The sequence below is a fragment of the Schistocerca serialis genome, chromosome 2, assembly GCF_023864345.2.
Source record: "Schistocerca serialis cubense isolate TAMUIC-IGC-003099 chromosome 2, iqSchSeri2.2, whole genome shotgun sequence".
Classification (NCBI taxonomy): domain Eukaryota; kingdom Metazoa; phylum Arthropoda; class Insecta; order Orthoptera; family Acrididae; genus Schistocerca; species Schistocerca serialis.
Window position 1 is genome coordinate 126,825,700 of NC_064639.1, and position 21,029 is coordinate 126,846,728.

General features: G+C 42.6%; 2 protein-coding genes across 3 annotated transcripts in view; one reads left to right on the forward strand and one right to left on the reverse strand.

Annotated features, from left to right (window-relative positions):
- The window catches only part of LOC126456809 (dehydrogenase/reductase SDR family member 11-like), a 434,906-nt gene that overhangs the window by 203,421 nt on the left and 210,456 nt on the right, over window positions 1–21,029 (forward strand). The window lies entirely within an intron of this gene.
- The window catches only part of LOC126456810 (dehydrogenase/reductase SDR family member 11-like), an 87,616-nt gene that overhangs the window by 51,341 nt on the left and 15,246 nt on the right, over window positions 1–21,029 (reverse strand). For both annotated transcript variants that reach the window (XM_050092603.1, XM_050092604.1), the window contains exons 3-5: window positions 20,047–20,176; window positions 12,497–12,626; window positions 3,957–4,121 (exon numbers count right to left, since the gene is read on the reverse strand). In XM_050092603.1, the coding sequence (XP_049948560.1) occupies window positions 3,957–4,121; window positions 12,497–12,626; window positions 20,047–20,176 (425 nt within the window). The remainder of the gene's footprint in view (window positions 1–3,956; window positions 4,122–12,496; window positions 12,627–20,046; window positions 20,177–21,029) is intronic.

Consider the following 21,029-nt stretch of genomic DNA (forward strand, 5'->3'; position numbering starts at 1 on the left):
ATTACCTTTTACTCGGACTTCCAATAACGAACAAAACCGCTTTAACGAGGATCGGATCGGTCGCCTAAGGTGAAGCAATGTCAAACGCAGCAAGTTCCACAAAAGACCGGGACTTAAATTAGCTTTTTTAGAATGGTAAGAGCTGCAGATGCAGGCAGGTCTATGAATTTCGCTATATTGTAACACAATACGCTTTTTCTTCTGCTCTAGTTTCCATATGGCAGCAATGTTATCTTGTAGGACCATTTTTTTAGGGCCGATGGAAAGGACCAGTAGGAACGGGGAGTACTGTCCAAGATGAAAGAACCCTCTAAAACTCCATGAAGCGTCAGAATGTGGTACATGGGAGTGGGCAGTCTTCACTGTCTAAGACCACATCGAAAAATAAAATCACACTGGGGAAAAAAAAAAATTAGCTACCCCCAGGAGACATCTCTCTAGTACCGTACGATACCACCTGTAGTCTGGATAATAGCCTCGCTTCGGCAAAAAAGGGGGTCTAGGTATGCCAAACATAGCTGATCCCACTCTTTGATGATGAGACACTGCTGCGCTACCAAATTGTGAAGATGTTGATTGTTACTTTCTACCCGCTTTTCCAAATACTCTAAGACATGCTGACCGCTGTTCGTCTGTGACTAAGATTGGAATTTGCAACTCAGTACCACAACTGGACTCCACCATGTGGCGACAGGTGGGCTTTTCAGATGAATCGCGTTTTATGCTCCATCGGACAGACGGCTGTTGGCCTGTACGAGCCTGCAAAAATCGTCAGGAGGGAGCGTTATGGCCTAAGAAATGTTTTCCTGTTCACACTTGTACAAGTGAAAGTTGTTCTGGTCAGAGTTCAGCCTAGTTAGTTAGCTGTCGTTCAGACTCTCTTAATTAGTGGACGATGATTTGCGGGGAGGCCGCGCGCTTGTACAAGTGTGAGACAGCGTTCAAAGCGTCTTAAGGCCGCTCGCTTCGTGAAGCACAGGACGAGGAAAGAAAATACACTGCCGGAAAAAAATTGGTACATGTGGAAGATCAGATGACGGCATATGCCAAGGTGGGGGACAGCGGATATACTGATAACGGTTTCAACATAGTCTGCCAACAAATAGCGCAGCGGTATAGCTACCACAGCCCCGGCTGCGGCTATCCTTTAAGGATACAAGATACTTACAAGTATAAATGTTGGAAAAATCGATATTTTTATGACTTTATTAAATCGTACAGTCTTTCCTGATTACACTGATATACACCTTATAGGCCTTCATGTATGCCACCACGCTCCCCTTTATTTCTGTTACAGAAACCAGTACTATTTCGAAAAGAACTGTGAACTTTCTGTTTCCAGCAATTATACGTACGATACATTGCATATGTTGGTAACATTGCACATTTTAGTGTCTTTATACGATTATCTTTGCTAGTATTTACTTTTGTTTCAGTGAACCAGTGTGTTCACGAGTTACTGAAGGTTTGTCGCCCAAGTGCTACATACATTTGTGGAAGTACATATCCTTTAGTGTGCAATAAATACGAACTACGTCACGCATCAAGAAATACAACAAAAGGAAATTCCGTGGTAATCAGTTCACAAACAAAGCAAGCAACACTGTTGAAAGTAACCAACGTATCAGTTCTTCATGGAAGAAACTCCCACACGGCACGCCTCCTGGTGATTCCAATTTTTGTGTTAACGATCACGCTATTTGTTGTGGATTTGTTGTTGTTGATGTGAGCATCTTACCTTCTTTGATAAAGGAAGGGACAAATTTTAACAATGTGATGGTGAAGGCTGTCTGGAAATAACTGAACAACAAAGTAGCAGGAGGGGTTTAACATCAAAGTTAGTTGTTCTGTGTAGATCCTGCAATAAATCTACGTCGAAAATGACTTCGAACATTGTGCATAGTTCATATGATGTGAACCTGAAGTTATTGTATGCAATGCGTGCAACTGGAAAAGGAAAAAAGGCTGCTCAAACGTTTTGTGGTTTGATGGACCTTCCTCCTCCACCCATTAGGTTCAGCAAGAATATAAAATAATTTTAGGTGCCTTGACTGTTGGTCCAAATCGTCTATGAAACCTACAGTAGTAGAAACAGTAAATATTAGTGCTGTTGCACTTGATGGGGCATGGCAACGTCGAGGACATCGTTCCTTGAATGGTGTTGTGAGTGCTAATTCTCTGGAGAATGGAAAAGCTGTTGGAGTGCTTATCTAAGTACTGCCACACCTGCCATGGTCACACTTAAGGACAGTTCTAAGAATTATGATGGCTACAGTGGAGGTATGGAGTGTGATAGAGTTCTGAAAATATTTCAGAGATCGATGCCCGTTTATAATGTTAGATTATATGAAGTACCTAGGCGATGGGGACTCTACAGCTTTCAATAAAATTAATGAGTTCAATGTTTATGATAATACCTTGGTAACAAAACTGGAGTGTTGTGGACATGTGTAAAAGAGGATGGGTGCTACATTGAGGAAGCTACGAAGAAAAATTAAAGGAAAGTTACTATCTGATGTGAAAATCTCTGTCTGGCCGAGACAGATTGACAGAAACTGAAATAGACCTTCTTCAGAGTTATTATGGATTGGCCATTAGACGAACTGCACCTCTGAATGAAGTTACAGCAATGAGAAAGCTGAATGGGCCACCTACTTTCATAAGTTTTCCACAGATGACCACCATATTCACGGACTGTGCCCTAAAGAAGCAGATTCTTGGTGTGTTTACCAAAAAGCAAAAGAAAGTGGTCAAATGTACCATCATAAGCATTCTCTTCCTGAGTCTGTTATGAATGGAATAAAACCAACTTTTAGAGACCTGAGTGACTCTGTCTTGCTTAGTAAATGTCTTGATGGGGCCACTCAGAATACAAATGAAAGTTTCATCCATTGCATATGGGAAAGATTACCGTTTCAATAATGAAGTGATAGGAAGGTTGGAAGTCCTGAGAAATTTAGGCATAAAATGTAGCTCTAATATGGAAGATCAATTACTGGCATGTGACAGACAAAGAGTGCATGAAGCTGAAAAATTCGCCGTTCAAGTTTTCCAAAAAAGCAAGAACTGCTAAAAGGAATGCCAAGAGGAAGCTTGAAGACGAAGAAATGCTTCAGGAATGTTCAGAGGCACAGTTTAATTGGACTCATATCTTCATTTGCAGTTTCCTGCAAGTTGTATTTTTCGGAATTCAGGTACAAATATTTCCTAAAGTTTATAACGCATTGCTCTAGTTTTTTCTGTAACTTGAAATAGTCCATACTTATGTAGTAGAATTAAGCCTTATTGCAGAAGCAACTAAATTATAGAAAAAGTAACATTTTATTAGGAAAAAAATTATAAAAATTAAAATTGTAAGATGTGATATTCTTTTATCCTTGTAATATACATAATAGGTGAAATTAAATGGGTCTAGTACCTCAGCCATCATGTTATGCATATCTGGTAAAAATTTGGTCACCTTCAAATGTATGACATTGGATTAAATGGTACCTCAATTGAGGAAGCATTTTGGAAAACAATTTGCATTAATTTCTTGGTAACTTTTTAAGTAACCCTAAATAGGTTCAAAAATATTCAAAATACTTCTAATTTGTTTAGAAAGTGCGCTGCATTGCCTGATATCAACAAAAAATCTGTACATTATAAACAGTGCCTGATAGAAATAGGTGTTGATTTTTACATAATATTGAGCCGGAAAAGAACGCTGTATCATTAGTAGGGAATGGTCACACACAGCGAGAAGGCTCAGTGTGGTGCAGACGTATGTATCAAGCAGTCAAACACCTGTATTAATTTGAACGAATAATTTCGAAACACACTCAATAAACATCTTATTACCTCGAGCACTGCGAAAATATGGATGAAATCTTGAATTACTTTGTGGTGAAATTACCAGTCTACATGGCATGTACACAAATTTGCGATCTACCTATTCTATACTGCATGAGACGCACCTGTACACGAGGATGCTGAGACAACATGTAAACAACGGCTTCTGCTAAGTCTTCTGGTTGCAATGCAGGCTGCTGCTTCAAGTTGCGAAAAAACTCATATCCTTCTGGAGGAGCAGCCGCTATGTTTGCAGCTCCCTCAGTCCACACTAGTCCTGGAGAAACCTCCTGCAAGAAAATATATTGCACTCAAAAGTAAGTATCGTAACAGAAATTACATTTTGAAAATCTAAATTCTCTTTCTCTCTGTCTGTCTGTCTGTCTGTCTCTCTCTCTCTCTCTCTCTCTCTCTCTCTCTCTCTCTCTCTCTCCCTCCCCCGTCTTGTCCTCACATGCATGCATACATGCTCATGGCTTATATACAGACACATTAACACCACAGATTAACTCATCAGTACACTGACAATTTAAAAATATTAAGGTAAATGTCCATCAACTATCAGCGAGTGTAATTACTAGTGTGCACATGAAAGATAATGTAGATGAAGAATTTTCTGTATTTATGCTTTATCCTTACATACGAGGGCAGTTCAATAAGTAATGCAACACATTTTTTTTCTGGAACAGGGGTTGTTTTATTCAGCATTGAAATACACCAGGTTATTCCCCAATCTTTTAGCTACACAACACTATTCTTCAACATAATCTCTATTCAATGCTACGGCCTTACGCCACCTTGAAATGAGGGCCTGTATGCCTGCACGGTACCATTCCACTGGTCGATGTCGGAGCCAACGTCGTACTGCATCAATAACTTCTTCATCATCCGCGTAGTGCCTCCCACGGATTGCGTCCTTCATTGGGCCAAACATATGGAAATGCGACGGTGCGAGATCGGGGCTGTAGGGTGCATGAGGAAGAACAGTCCACTGAAGTTTTGTGAGCTCCTCTCGGGTGCGAAGACTTGTGTGAGGTCTTGCGTTGTCATGAAGAAGGAGAAGTTCGTTCAGATTTTTGTGCCTACGAACACGCTGAAGTCGTTTCTTCAATTTCTGAAGAGTAGCACAATACACTTCAGAATTGATCGTTTGACCATGGGGAAGGACATCGAACAGAATAACCCCGTCAGCATCCCAGAAGACTGTAACCATGACTTTACCGGCTGAGGGTATGGCTTTAAACTTTTTCTTGGTAGGGGAGTGGGTGTGGCGCCACTCCATTGATTGCCGTTTTGTTTCAGGTTCGAAGTGATGAACCCATGTTTCATCGCCTGTAACAATCTTTGACAAGAAATTGTCACCCTCAGCCACATGACGAGCAAGCAATTCCGCACAGATGGTTCTCCTTTGCTCTTTATGGTGTTCGGTTAGACAACGAGGGACCCAGCGGGAACAAACCTTTGAATATCCCAACTGGTGAACAATTGTGACAGCACTACCAACAGAGATGTCAAGTTGAGCACTGAGTTGTTTGATGGTGATCCGTCGATCATCTCGAACGAGTGTGTTCGCACGCTCCGCCATTGCAGGAGTCACAGTTGTGCACGGCCAGCCCGCACGCGGGAGATCAGACAGTCTTGCTTGACCTTGCGGCGATGATGACACACGCTTTGCCCAACGACTCACCGTGCTTTTGTCCACTGCCAGATCACCGTAGACATTCTGCAAGCGCCTATGAATATCTGAGATGCCCTGGTTTTCCGCCAAAAGAAACTCGATCACTGCCCGTTGTTTGCAACGCACATCCGTTACAGACGCCATTTTAACAGCTCCGTACAGCGCTGCCACCTGTCGGAAGTCAATGAAACTATACGAGACGAAGCGGGAATGTTTGAAAATATTCCACAAGAAATTTCCAGTTTTTTCAACCAAAATTGGCCGAGAAAAAAAATGTGTTGCATTACTTATTGAACTGCCCTCGTATTACTAATGTCTCCCAGCGCTTTTTTTCTGTCCGTAAATGAATGCTTATCTCAGAACCTACTGTAGGTATTGCAATACGAGTTTCACTAGCAGAGTGAATTTCGGGGAAGATTTGTGTATATAATTTTTTACTGTTGTCTTGCTGTACATATTTAGTACTACCCGTACGAATCACGGCTAAATCGCAAGTTTAGTTACGCCTGAACCCGCACACTAATATCTGCTAACGATAACTTTCCCTTTACAGGAAGTGTAATGCAACCGACATTGAGATCATTGTCTGATTACGTAGCTGTTCGTACTGCTGCACTCTTCTGAACTCTGCATGGTGAACTAGTATCTTCCTATATTGCAGGCTGTAGGTTCAACACAAATTTCTAAAACACTCCCAGAGCGTCCTTGCGCAACTATAGCAGGAAGATAGATCAGAACCAGTCTCACACATGTTAGACCATGTATTCGTGAAATCAGCTATAAAATTATGAAACAGTTTATGTACGCTGGGTGCATCTGCTTAGCCATTTTGTAAACATCTTCACCGCAATGCCTCTCCATAGCTCCATACACAGCTATTGTTTTCGCTTACTGCAGTCTGAACTTCGCACTTGAAAGCTGTCGACAACACTGCCAGGTGCCAGGAATTTCCTTATGCTGACTTGACTGTTGGAGTATCTTAGTGCTAAAGAATAAATGTACTAAAACTACATGCATGATGGCGCATTTTTTTCACACAGTTCATCATATTAACAGTCATATCTCTTGAACTGTGTGTCGTACAACGATATATTTATATAAGTACATTCAGTGGCGTATGTAAATACCGTGTGCAAAATGTGTTTCGAATGTACACACATCAAAAAAAGTTTTGCATCGCCTCGATTCCGAGAGTTCCGGAACCTGCACAGAAAACTGGAATAGAGATCAACATAAAGATCATTTCCACCCTTTTTATTGCTCATGAAAACCACACATTGCATGTTGTATCATCACACAGCGAGACTTTCAGGGGGTGGTCCAAATTGTACACTCCGGTACCTTTAATACCAAATAGCACGTCCTCTTGCATTGATGCATGCCTGTATTCGTCGTGTCATACTATCCACAAGTTCATCAAGGCACTGTTGGTGAAGATTGTCCCACTCCTCAACGGCGATTCGGCGTAGATCCCTCAGAGTGGTTGGTGGGTCACGACGTCCATAAACAGCCCATTTCAATCTATCCCAGGCATGTTCTATAGGGTTCATATCTGGCGAACATGCTGACCACTCTAGTCGAGCGATGTGGTTATCCTAAAGGAAGTCATTCACAAGATGTGCACGATGGGGGCGCGAATGGTCATCCGTGAAGACGAATGTCTCGCCAATATTCTGCCGATATGGTCGCACTACGGGTCGGGAGTGGCATTCACGTATCGTACAGCCGTTACGGCGCCTTCCATGACCACCAGCAGCGTACGTCGGCCCACATAATGCCACCCCAATACAGGAGGGAATTTCCACCTTGCTGCACACGCTGATCAATGTGTCTAAGGCGTTCAGCCTGACCGGGTTGCCTCCAAACACGTCACCTACACTTGTCTGGTTGAAGGCATATGCGACACTCATCGGTGAAGAGAACTTGTTGCCAATCCTGAGCGGTCCATTCGGCATGTTGTTGTGCCCATCTGTACCGCGCTGCATGGTGTCGTGGTTGCAAACAAGGACCTCGCCATGGACGTAGGTAGTGAAGTTCTGCATCAAGCAGCCTAATGCGCTCGGTTTGAGTCGCAACACGACGTCCTGTGGCTTCACGAAAAGCATTATTCAACATGTTGGCGTTGCTGTCAGGTTTCCTCCGAGCCATAATCCGTAGGTAGCGGTCATCCACTGCAGTAGTAGCCCTTGGGAGGCCTGAGCGAGGCATGTCACCGACAGTTCCTGTCTCTCTGTATCTCCTCCATGTCCGAACAACATCGCTTTGGTTCACTCCAAGACGCCTGGACACTTCCCTTGTTGAGAGCCCTTCCTGGCACAAACTAACAATTCGGACGCGATCAAACTGCGGCATTGGCCGTCTGGGCATGGTTGAAATACAGACAACACGAGCCTTGTACCCGCTGTCTGGTGGAGAAACTGGAACTGATCGGCTGTCGGACCCCCTCCGTCTAATAGGCGTTGCTCATGCATGGATGTTTACATCTTTAGGAGGGTTTAGTGACATCTCTGAACAGTCAAAGGGACTGTGTCTGCGATACAATCCACAGTCAACGTCTGTCTTCATGGGTTCTGGCAACTGGGGCGATGTAAAACTTTTTTATGCGTATAGTTAGTAGCAAAGAGGTAACTAACATAAATATCATGCACAATGGGCATTCCTTCATGTATTTTACTGTTTATGACGTCATAATTCTTGAACTATGTGTCGTGCAATTTATGTAGGTACATTTACCAGCCTATGTGGATACTGTCTGCGTAATGTGTTGCAAACTTTAAACGTCAAGCATGACGCAGCAGTTTCTCAGGCACCTCATTGCATATGGCGTCATACCTCCTGAACTATGATAGATGGGTGGTTCTTACCCCCACAGCGGCTCTTTACGGACAGAATGGCAGGTGTAACAAACTTGGTTGAAATCGGCCATTTGGTTTAGGAGGAGATGTGGGATATACACGCATACATTATACATTTTTATAACGTGTGGGTGTTAATGTACAGGGTGTTTCAGAAGTGATGATCAATAACTGACATATGGAAAGTACTGGCCAAAAGTAGCTAAAACGCTCCAATTAACATGGGTCCTCAAATCGACCGTTGTCGAGATACAACAGATTTTCTGGTGCAGTTCATCGGTGTCTAGAAACATACGGCATCTCTAAACGTAAAAGTGGTTGTTCGAAATGTTGTTCATGCACCTGAATGCAACACTCAACTTGTCTCTCAACTGAGTTGCGAATCCTCTCAGGCAGTCCTGGTGAATTCTGTAAACGCTGGAAGGCTGCTTCATTCCACATGTTTAAGCGCTGGTTCAGTGGGATGGCGTCATGCACGTCTGCAAGTACATTCCGCAGAAAACACACGTACTACTGTCCATTAGTCTCTGTGGTAGAAAGTGTGGCCCAGTTACGCGTTCTCCGTGCAGTCCTGTCCGGATAAATAACGCTGCTGATGTCGTGTGTGCTGCACTAGGATTGACATCGGCACAAATGTGACAACTATGATAGTTAAAAATAGCACTTGTAGACATAGAGAAAGCTTTTGACAATGTTGACTGGAATACTCTCTTTCAAATTCTAAAGGTGGCAGGTGTAAAATACAGGGAGCGGAAGGCTATTTACAATTTGTACAGAAACCAGATGGTAGTTTCAAGAGTCGAGGGACATGGAAGGGAAGCAGTGGTTGGGAAAGGAGTGAGACAGGGTTGTAGCCTCTCCCAGATGTTATTCAATCTGTATATTGAGCAAGCAGTGAAGGAAACAAAAGAAAAATTCGGAGTAGGTAATAAAATCCATGGAGAAGAAATAAAAACATTGAGGTTCGCAGAAGACATTGCAATTCTGTCAGAGACAGCAAAGGACTTGGAAGAGCAGTTAAACGGAATGGACAGTGTCTTGAAAGGAGGATATAAGATGAACATCAAGAAAAGCAAAACGAGGATAATGGAATGGAGTCGAATTAAGTCGGGTGATGCTGAGGGAATTAAATTAGGAAATGAGACGCCTAAAGTAGTAAAGGAGTTTATGCTATTTGCGGAGCAAAATAACTGATGATGTTCGAAGTAGAGAGGATATGAAAAGTAGACTGGCAATGGCAAGGAAATCGTTTCTGAAGATGAGAAATTTGTTAACATCGAGTATAGATTTAAGTGTCAGGAAGTCGTTTCTGAAAGTATTTGTATGGAGTGTAGCCATGTATGGAAGTGAAACATGGACGATAACTAGTTTGGACACGAAGAGAATAGAAGCTTTCGAAATGTGGTGCTACAGAAGAATGCTGAAGATTAGATGGGTAGATCATATAACTAATGAGGAGGTATTGAATAGGATTGGGGAGAAGACAAGTTTGTGGCACAACTTGACTATAAGAAGGGATCGGTTGGTAGGACACGTTGTGAGGCATCAAGGGATCACCAATTTAGTATTGGAGGGCAGCGTGGAGGGTAAAAAATAATAGAGGGAGACCAAGAGATGAATACACTAAACAGATTCAGAAGGATGTAGGTTGGAGTAGGTACTGGGAGATGAAGAAACTTGCACAGGATAGAGTAGCATGGAAAGCTGCATCAAACCAGTCTCAGGACTGAAGACCACAACAACAACAACACAAAAATACCGTCATGGGGAAATCCAGCCGTATCCGTTAACAGAATACTCCTTACAAATAGGATATTGAGAGTACGCTGTTGTTGCAGCCGTTGGCAGAAATTCTCTCTAGGAGAGAAAACAGTATTGTTGGGGGCTTGCATTCGCTTGAGATGATACAGATAGAGTAGCTGCTGATGTAAAATTCGCCACACACTTCTCTGAATCAGAACACGCCCTTGGGTAGCAATCCTCCTTGTTGAAGTATCCTGGCGTTCATGTACAATGCGTAACACCCTGTCCGCAAGATCGGGTGTTACCGATCTGGGTCGACCTTCTCGTACATCGTGTGTGAAACTCCTGGTTTCTCTAAGGCACTAACCGGCTAAATGCACGCCTGTCGCGGTGCCTACGGAGAGGAAAAGCTCCTTCATATAATCGTGCAGCCTCAAGGTCGCTGCTATTCGCTTTGCCATACACGGAGTACACGTCGGCGTACCCTTCATTCGTGTACCCTCTGTGTATGGCGCCTTCACGTTCGTAACTGATTATGAGGCCGTAACGGCACAGTGCATGGAGGGGGGGAAGGGAAGTGGTTGCGCATGTGTAAACAGATAGTCGATCCCAAACATTGAGATACCAACCTAAATATCCAGGGCCGTGCAGTTGGTTCCGAACTCGAACTAAAGCAATACCTCTGCAGTGCTTGATCTGCTGACCCATGTTTATTCGGGCTTATTAGTTACTTTTGGCCCGTTTTTTTTCCATGCCTGAATTATTGACCATCACTTCTGAAACACCCTGTATATCCATTTTTCAGATAGGCTTTTCTCGCTACTTCCAGTATGCATTGCACCGTATATTCTCTCTACTTTGGACATCGTCTATTATTTTGCCGCCCAAAGATCAAAACCTAGGTACAACTATTAATGTTTCAATTCGTAATCAAATTCTATTAGCATCACCAGATTTAATTGAATTACATCCCATTAACTTTGTTTTTCTTTTATTGGTGCTCACCATTTGGCTTCTTTTCAAGAAATTATCCATTCCACTCATTGGATCTTCCAAGCCCGTCGCCATCTCTGACACAATTACGATGCCATTGCCAATGTTTTTATTTCTCCTCCATGAAATTTTAATTTAGATTCCACATTTCTCCTCGCTTACCTTTGGTGATTCCTCACTGTAGCGATTGGTAACTCTGGTGATAACACACAAACCTGTCACTCTCTTCGCAACCACTGCTTCCTTGCCATGTCTAGTTTCTGGAATAGTATAGCAACTAATTTATCTCATACTACGGAACCTCAACCCCATAAATCATGTTTGGGATACCCACTATAGCCGTATTGAGTTCCTCATAGCCCCCACGTCAGTGAAAGTTAACCTTTGTAGGACAAATGGCATTCATTTCGCATGGAGCACATAGAGATCATAAGTAACACCATGGGTGGAAAATTTTCTGGGTGTTATCAAAATCCCCATTGGCGTCATTTGACCTGCACTATAGTAATTTGTATGTGGCAAAGACGCACTATGCTAAAACATTGATTCTTCATCTGGCACTGTCTTTCATGGCGTTATTGATCACATTGATGTGTCTTATACACTTCGGTTACGTGCTTTCAGTTCGACCTGTAAGTCTTTTAATTGAACGTTGAGTGGACAGAAAGGAAAGGAACTAGTGAAGGCCGCGGCATAGGAACTTTATGCAGAATCAGCGGCGACAAATGAAAAAGTGTGCCCGACAGGGATTCGAACCCGGGATCTCCTGCTTACTTGACAATTGCGTTAACCACTGCGCCATCCGGACACAGGGTTCATCGTAATTACGCAGACTATATCGGCACGTCTCTCGACCAACTCACCTATCCGCAGTCAACGTCCATGCCCTCTGTTTGATTCCCACAGGAGGCCGAACAGAATTGTGCATCCGCACACCTCACATCGAGGTGAATCAATTACATGAATGCGTAGCGTCTGTTCCGCATAAAATCCCCATGCAGCTGATGTCAATAGTTACTTCCCTTTCCTTTCCTTTCCTATCTCCCTGCTCCACCTTCAATTTAAATAAGATTTATCACGGTTGAGGGTTCCGCATGGTGTCTGTTCTTTCTGACATATCCGAAAGATCAGACACCTTGCATTCATGTGTTTTAATTTTACTTGTGAATTTTTGCCTTGATTTTTAGAACCAGAGTATTTTTAGATAATCAGTGCAGGCTACTAGACACTTTACTACGCATAACTGGAATGTAAGTATTCAGACAACTTACGAAAAATAGGCTGAATGAAAGAACAGAATCGTAACAATGATGATATGCAAGTATCACTAACGAGAAGGAGTTAGCACTCCCCTGCTGGTCCGTTAGACATGTGCCACACACAGTGGATGACTTACCCCAACTCGTATCTTGCTGCCCCTGGCGACCAGGTCTTTCCTCAGCCCTTCGAGGAGTATTTTGACGGCATGCTTGCTGGAGCTGTACATCGCAAAACCGTCTATAGACGGTAGTATGTGTCCCGCAAGACTGAAAATTACAGAATAGTTTACAATATTAGAAAAATGCTGCAACATCACAGATGAGTAGCACATCAGTAAATGAGGCCCAATTTTGGATGATTAAACTCAAGTAATAATATACCAATGAAACATACGTCTGCTATTTGTTGCCTATTTCGTAATGTGCTACTTCACCACTCATCTACGCAATCTTTCTTCTATTCCTCCTTTTACTATCTAATTTTCTTACTTTACATGTGGAAAGGGCCTTATCGACCATACGCCTGCTCTATGAGCCTCTTCCACTTCTGTTTGTCCAATGCACTGTTTGTCCAGTTGCTGTTGCTGTTCATCCTAGTTGTGTCCTCCCGAATGTCATCGCGCCATCTGATTCTGGGTCTCCCTCTTCCTCTCGTTCCATCTATTGTTCTGCTGAATGCCATTCTAGGTAGTCTATTCTCTGTCATTCTTGCTATATGACCTGTCCAATTCAACCTTCTCCTCTTGAGCACTTCGACGATGTTACGGTGTTTGTACCGCCCTCCTAATTCTTCATTTCTTCTTATTCTCCATTGCATGTTATTTTCGTCGTATACAGGTCCAAAAATTTCCCTTAGTACTTTCCTTTGGAATATTATCAGTTTTTCTTCATCTTTCTTTCTAAATATTAATGTTTCACATCCCTATAACATCACAGGTATAATGGTCGATTAATATAAGCGGATTTTGAAGTTACTGCTGAGTGATCTTTTTCATGGAATTTTGATGAAACTAAAAATTGTCTTGTTTGCTGTTGATAACCGGGCGTCTGTTTCTATATATGTTCTGTTGTTATTAATAAAAATACTTCCTAAGTACTTGACGTGGTCAACAGTCTTGAAATTGCATCCATCTACAGTCAGAGGTGCATCTTTTCTGGTTTTCTTACTTATGGGCAGTTGTTCTGTCTTTTCTTCATTAACATATAATCCTGTTTTCTCAGCAATTTTGTAGTAATTTTGCATCATTCTGATTAATTCTCTTTTGAAACTACTTATTAGTGCTACATCATCTACATAGGCAAGTCTTGTAATGTTCACATCCTGTAGCTGGATCCCTTGTGGACTGGTTTTAGAAAATTCTCTATCGATCCTCTCTAGGACAAAGTTAAAAAAATAGGTGAAATGGCATCCCCTTGTCTCAGTCCAGTGTATACCTTAAAATCTTCAGTTTCTCCTACCGGTGTCTTTATGCGACATAAAGTTTCATCTATACACATTTTAACTAATCTGATTAATTTTGATGGTATTTTAAATTCCTTCATTAATAATCTACGAATAATATGTGAACATCTAAATTGAATTCCCACGCCTTCTCAGTTACTTGTCTTAGGGTGAATATCTAATGTGGATCTGTTTCTGCGGAAACCGCATTGGTAGTCCCCAATCAGTTTTTCTGTTATTGGTATCAGCCTGTTTAGTAGGCAGCTCGATAATATTTTGTAAGTGACTGTAATTTTCTACTTTCCTTAAATTGGAACCAGCGCATTAATCAGTACTGATGATTTGCCGTATTACAATTGACTAATTCTAGGCCATGTTATTAAGCTTCGTGGCCTTAGTATTTCATACCACTGACATTAATAAATTCCATGTACTTCACGTTGAATTTCTGTCATATTTTCCAGTGGATACTTTTGTATTCCACCAGGTGGCAATCATTAAATGTTCATGCACCGAACCTGGATCATCCTCACTGACTTCCGAAAGTAATAACCGCGACACAGTGTCATAATGAGACCGAAATTCCCTGCGACAACAACGTTGTGCAAGATGCTACCGGTCTCTTTGGTGCATCAAATTATAGTAAAAACTCGGGTTTTCTGTCATTACCTCCAGCATATTCACCGCAAGTAACTGCCTGTTGACGAGCCAAGAAGGCTGTAAACACTTCATACGCGCCATAGTTGTACACGGTGCAGTAACATTAATGCGATCACCTGTCAAAAGCCTGAATAATCACCTGTTGCAGAGCGGACCACTTCGGGACGTGCAGGAATAGAGTGAAACTCTAGAAGGTACTGACTGCGGTATGGAGCCATGTCGACTTGAGTGCCGTGTCCAGCTGCGCTAGGATTCTCGGAGTGGGATCCATGGAGCTAACAGCCCGATCGAGGTGGTCCCGTAGATTCCAGATTATGTTTAAATCCGGAGGGGTTCGATGACCGAGGGAGTACGATAAATTCGTCCTGATGCTTCTCGAACCACGCCCGTACACTGCGGGCTGTGCGACACGTTGCATTGTCGTACTGGTAGATGCCATTGTGCCGACGAAAAGCAAACCACATATAGCGACTCTAGGATGGCTGCCGATACTTGTGTTAATTCATTGTGCCTTCCAGAATGATGATATCGCCCAATGGAATGCCACGAGAAGCATTCCCCAGACCATAGCGCCTGCAGGGTGTTTGCTTTCAGACGTTTCATGTCGTACACGTCAAGGGCGATCTGATTGATAGAACACAAAACGTGATTGGTCCGAAAAGGCCACCAGTCGCCACTTAGCGGGCTCCCAGTTCGGCACAGGCGTGCCAATGCCAGCCTTCGTCGGCGATGGACAGCAGCCTGAGTGGGTGCATGAAACGGGCGCCTGTTACAGACTCCCACATGCAACAACGTCTGCTAAATGTTCGTTGAGAAGACACTGTTGGTAACCCCTTGGCTCATCTAGCAAATCACTTGATCAACAGTCGCACATCTAGTCGCTTATACATAAATCCATTTGCCTCTGTCATCTGTGGCCCATAGCGCAACACAGTTGCCTCGATGCAGGTTTTGGATAGCGCCATTTTGCCATGCACGGTTTACTCTAACCACGGAGGAAGACAAACAATTTACAAATTTAGCCGTTTCGGAAATGCTTCCACCCTTGGCCCGAAAGTCCATGACTGTGCCAATTTGGACGTCAGGCAAAACTCGCCGTTTCCGCATTACGACACGCTTTATATACCCTCCAGTGCCAGAACTGCCACCTGCCGTCTGTCAGTTGTTATTGCGTTGCGCGCTGACGTCGAGCATGAACTATGGTTGACTGGACCGTGTAATTACTGTTATGGTTACTTCCGCTTTGGTCAAACTTCCAAGTTCTCTATTCACTGTGACCCGTTATACTTTCCGATATCACCGCTACCAAGATTCCACACAATGAGGGTTTTACGTACCTTCTATTCCAATAACAAAGAAAGCAGGTGTTGACAGATGTGAAAATTACCGAACTATCAGTTTAATAAGTCACAGCTGCAAAATATTAAAGCGACTTCTTTACAGACGAATGGAAAAACTGGTAGAAGCCGACCTCGGGGAAGGTCAGTTTGGATTCGGTAGAAATATTGGAACACGTGAGGCAATACTGACCTTACGACTTAACTTAGAAGAAAGATTAAGGAAAGGCAAACCTACGTTTGTAGCTTTTGTAGACTTAGAGAAAGCTTTTGACAATGTTGACTGGAATACTCTCAAATTCTAAAGGTGTCAGGGGTAAAATACAGGGAACGAAAGGCTATTTGCAATTTGTACAGAAACCAGATGGCAGTTATAAGAGTCGAGGGGCATGAAAGGGAAGCAGTGGTTGAGAAGGGAGTGAGACAGGGTTGTTGCCTCTCCCCAATGTTATTCAATCTGTGTATTGAGCAAGCAGTAAAGGAAACAAAAGAAAAATTCGGAGTAGGTATTAAAATCCATAGAGAAGAAATAATAACTTTGAGGTGATTGTAATTACGTCAGCAAAGCACTTGGAAGAGCAGTTGAACGGATTGGACAGTGTCTTGAAAGAAGGATATAAGATGAACATCAACAAAAGCAAAACGAGGATAATGGAATGTAGTCGAATTAAGTCGTGTGATGCTGAGGGAATTAGATTAGGAAATGAGACACTTAAAGTAGTAAAGGAGTTTTGCTATTTGGGGAGCAGAATAACTGATGATGGTCGGAGTAGAGAGGATATAAAATGTAGACTGACAATGGCAAGGAAAGCGTTTCTGAAGAAGAGAAATTTGTTAACATCAAGTACAGATTTAAGTGTCAGGAAGTCGTTTCTGAAAGTATTTGTATGGAGTGTAGCCATGTATGGAAGTGAAACATGGACGATAAATAGTTTGGACAAGAAGAGAATAGAAGTTTTCGAAATGTGGTGCTACAGAAGAATGCTCAAGATTAGATTGGTAGATCACATAACTAATGAGGAGGTATTGAATAGAATTGGGGAGGAGTTTGTGGCGCAGCTTGACAAGAAGAAGGGATCGGTTGGTAGGACATGTTCTGAGGCATCAAGGGATCACAAACTTAGCATTGGAGGGCAGCGTGGAGGGTAAAAATCGTAGAGGGAGACCAGGAGATGAATACACTAAGCAGATTCAGAAGGATGTAGGTTGCAGTAGGTACTGGGAGATGAAGAGGCTTGCACAGGATAGAGTAGCATGGAGAGCTGCATCAAACCAGTCTCAGGACTGAAGACCACAACAACAACAACATGTTAGCACTAATAACTGAGGCGCCATCCTCCTCTCTATCGGTTAAACATTGCCTTTGAACTGGCTTAAAAGACGTAATAGGACGGGTAAAAACTGTTTGCATCGATATAACCATCAAAATTCTGCATTACGTGCTCTGCTTTAGTGTGCTAGATGGCGATCAGTTTAGCTTTAGGAAAAGAAAAGGCACGAGAGAGTAATTCTGACGTTGCAGTTAATAATGGAAGCAAGACTAAAGAAAAATTTAGACACGTTCATAGGATTCGTCGACCTGGAAGAAGAGTTCGACAACGTGAAATAGTGCAAGATGTTCGAAATTCTGAAGAAAGTAGGGGCAAGCTATTGGGAGAGACGGGTTCATATACAATATGTACAACAACCAAGAGGGAATAATAAGAGTGGACGTCCAAGAACGAAGTGTTCGTATTGAAAAGGGTGTAAGACAAGGATGTAGCTTTTCACCACTACTGTTCAATCTGTACATCGATCAAGCAATGATGGAAATAAAAGAAAGGTTCGGGAATGGAATTAAAATTCAAGGTGAAAGGATATCAAAGATACGATTAGCTGATGACATTCCTATCTAGAGTGAAAGTGAAGAAGAATTACATGATCTGCTGAACGGAAAGAACAATCTAATGAGTACATAGTATGAACTGAGAGTAAATTGAAGAAAGACGAAGGTAATGAGGGTCATGAAGTAGATGAAGTTAAAGAGTTCTCCTACCTAGGCAGTAAAAAAGACAGTAACGGACCGAGCAAGGAGGACATCAAAAGCAAACTAGCAATGCCAAAAGGGCATTCGTGGCCAAGAGAAGTCTACTAATACCAAATATCGGCTTCAATTTAAAGAAAAAATTTCTGAGAATGTACGTCTGGAGTACAGCATTGCATGGTAGTGAAACACGGACTGTGGGAAAACCGGAACAGAAGAGAATCGAAGCATTTGAGATGTGGTGCTACAGACGAAGGTTGAAAATTAGGTGGACTGGTAAGATAAGGAATGAGGAGGTTCTGCGCAGAATCGGAGAGGAAAGGAACATGTGGAAAACACTGATAAGGAGAAGGGACAGGATGATAGGACATCTGTTAAGGCATGAGGGAATGACTTCTATGGTTCTAGAGGGAGCTGTAGAGGGCAAAAGCTGTAGAGGAAGACAGAGATTGGAATACATCCAGAAAATAATTGAGGACGTAGACTGCAACTGCTACTCTGAGATGAAGAGTTTAGCACAGGAGAAGAATTCTTGGCGGGCCGCATCAAACCAGTCAGAAGACTGACGACGAAAAAAAAAAGTGACACCATAGAGCACAATCACTCAGAACAGTGCACTGCTCTTTACACATGTACCTCAGATTTACCGATAAAAAACAGAGTGACAGTACGTGATAAGATTTATGCAAGTCACCTCGGCTATTGCGTATATTTGTTGAGCTCTGCCATATTTTAAGCCTCCTTGACGTTTGTCAATTGAGAAAACTACATAGTTATTTACAAGTGAGCCAGTCCAGTTTTGACTGTTCCTTCTTTTTGGAGGCTTTTCTTGTATGGATTACTAAACACGATTTTGCGCGTTTAGAGAGTGGTACGTGTTTTCTCTGACACTTCTCCATGAGATGATTTCTGCTGCTATCTCGCACTTATGGCAACAGGTACTCACTAGGTGTGAGAAGCACAGTGAGATGTTCTTCACACCTTCGCAAAAGCAGTACCAAAACTATGGCTCCTGGACTGCAAGCTATTAAAGTGTGTGTTTCGGCTGCCCCGAGCGATGTCGTCTTATGCACCCCGCAATGTTATACCCGGCCTTCGAAAACCAAGCGTGCGATTTTCATATTCTCTCGCCCGCTGCACTCAAACTATTAACCCTACAGAAAAAATGAACACCATCTTTTTGTAGGAAATTTAAAGGAGTAATATTTTGTACTGGGCCACGTTTTCGCTGGAGGTCGCAGTTCTTAATGAGAAACGTTCAACAGTGACCTTCAAACGCAACTAACCCACAAACCCATCCCTCACCACTCAGGATTTCTAGCATGTTTTTCGTGACACTCCACTACCACTACCGCCACCACTGTACAAAAATTTCTGAACTTTTCCCGAAATTCGACCTTTTTTGCAGTCTTTTGATTGGGCTACTGAGCCACCAGCACATTCTCCTACTTTGTTAACGTTATTGATTTAAACGTTCCGCAAGGGTAATGAAAGAGAATGAGTTTTGTAAACGTTACACTAAAACTCATTACGTTGACAATTCGATCCAGACTTAACCTTTACAAGCATAGCAGTTTCTCAGTCAAAAGGCCTGAATAATAAAACAATGTAAGTGTTTATTTTAAGCTGTTAAAAGACACAAGACTTTTAGTTAAAATTACACAAACGTCAGTTTTACAATTTGTAAGTGCTTCACTACACCGGTGGCGTAATGCTTCACTACACCGGTGGCGTAATTAGGCCAATCAATCAAGACTATAAAAAAGGTCAAATGTGGGAAATAATTCAGGCAGTCGTAAATTTTTATACGTGGTAGGAGGGGGTGCCATTAACAATGTACTAGAAACGATGACGGGTAGTGTTTGAGTGTGGGAATGAAGATCCGCTTCAAGGTCATTTTCGTACGTTTTTCTTAAATAACTCGAAAACCACGGCCTCCAGGGAAAAGTATTCCAGTACAGAATTGAATGACATTAAATTTCTTACACAAAGGTGCTACTAATTTTTTCTGTACGACTACTAGCTTGCATTAAGCAAGCGAGAGAATATGAAAATCTTGCACATGGTTGTTGACAGCCAGATTTAACATCGCGGGCTGTATAAAACAACATCAGTAGGGGCAGCTTAATCGCACTGTGTAACTACAGAAACAACATTGTCAGTTGAAATACAGAAATGGATGAAACTATCAGCACGATGCTGGCCCAGGACCGGCCACAGACCCACCTGTTGATGTGGATGATGAAGCCGTCGTCGACGCCCCTGCCCAGCATGTCCTGCACGGCCTCCCTGGTGCAGATGCTCAGACCCAGCACGTTCACGTCCAGGATACTCTTCCAGTCTTTCGTCTTGCCGTCTGTTCATGAAAACAGACAGACGACACAAGAATCGTTACCGTTTTTTTTTAAATTCAGGAAACTTACATCAAGAAACAATCAGGCAACATATTACTACATCCCACATAGACTATTTCACTTTGCACGCGGACCCACCGACGTTTGTTCTCCTTCTGCGTGATTTTGAATGGTACTTCAAATGGCGGTAAACCATAATGGAACGTAAGGTACCCACCACTACACACCATAACGTGGCTTGCGGAGTGTAGATGTGACTGTAAGTATAGTGCAAATGACAGATTAGTATTGAGGACACCCTCGAATAATGTCACTGAGCGTCCATGGAATGAGATTAACCTGTGCATAACTGGACTATGGCCTCCTTCAACACGATGTAAGTCTCCGTGGTAGTTAACACAAGATTACAGAATACACGTCGAAATGTGAGGAAGTCCCTTCCGTTTTACCATTTTTTTCCAAGCTGGTCGTGTTTCTTAAATACCGTTGACATCGTTTCTTCTTGAGCATAGTATTTTTTTTTTTTTTTGCTACCTTAGGAACATTTTTTTACGTTTTTACAGAAACAGTGTCAAATGAGGTTCAAATAATGAAATTTTCACTCTACAACTGAGTGTGGGCTGATATGAAACTTCCTGTTAGATTAAAACTGTGTGCCGGACTTTTGCCTTGCGTGGGCAAATGCTCCACCACTGAGCTACCCAGACACAAGAGCTTCTGTAAAGTCTGGTAGGTAGTAGATAAGATACTGGTGGATATAAAGCTGTAATGACGGACTGCGAGTCGTCCTGGGGCAGCTCAGTGGTAGAGCACTTGCCAACGGAAGGCAAAGGTCCCAAGTTCGAGTCTAGGTCC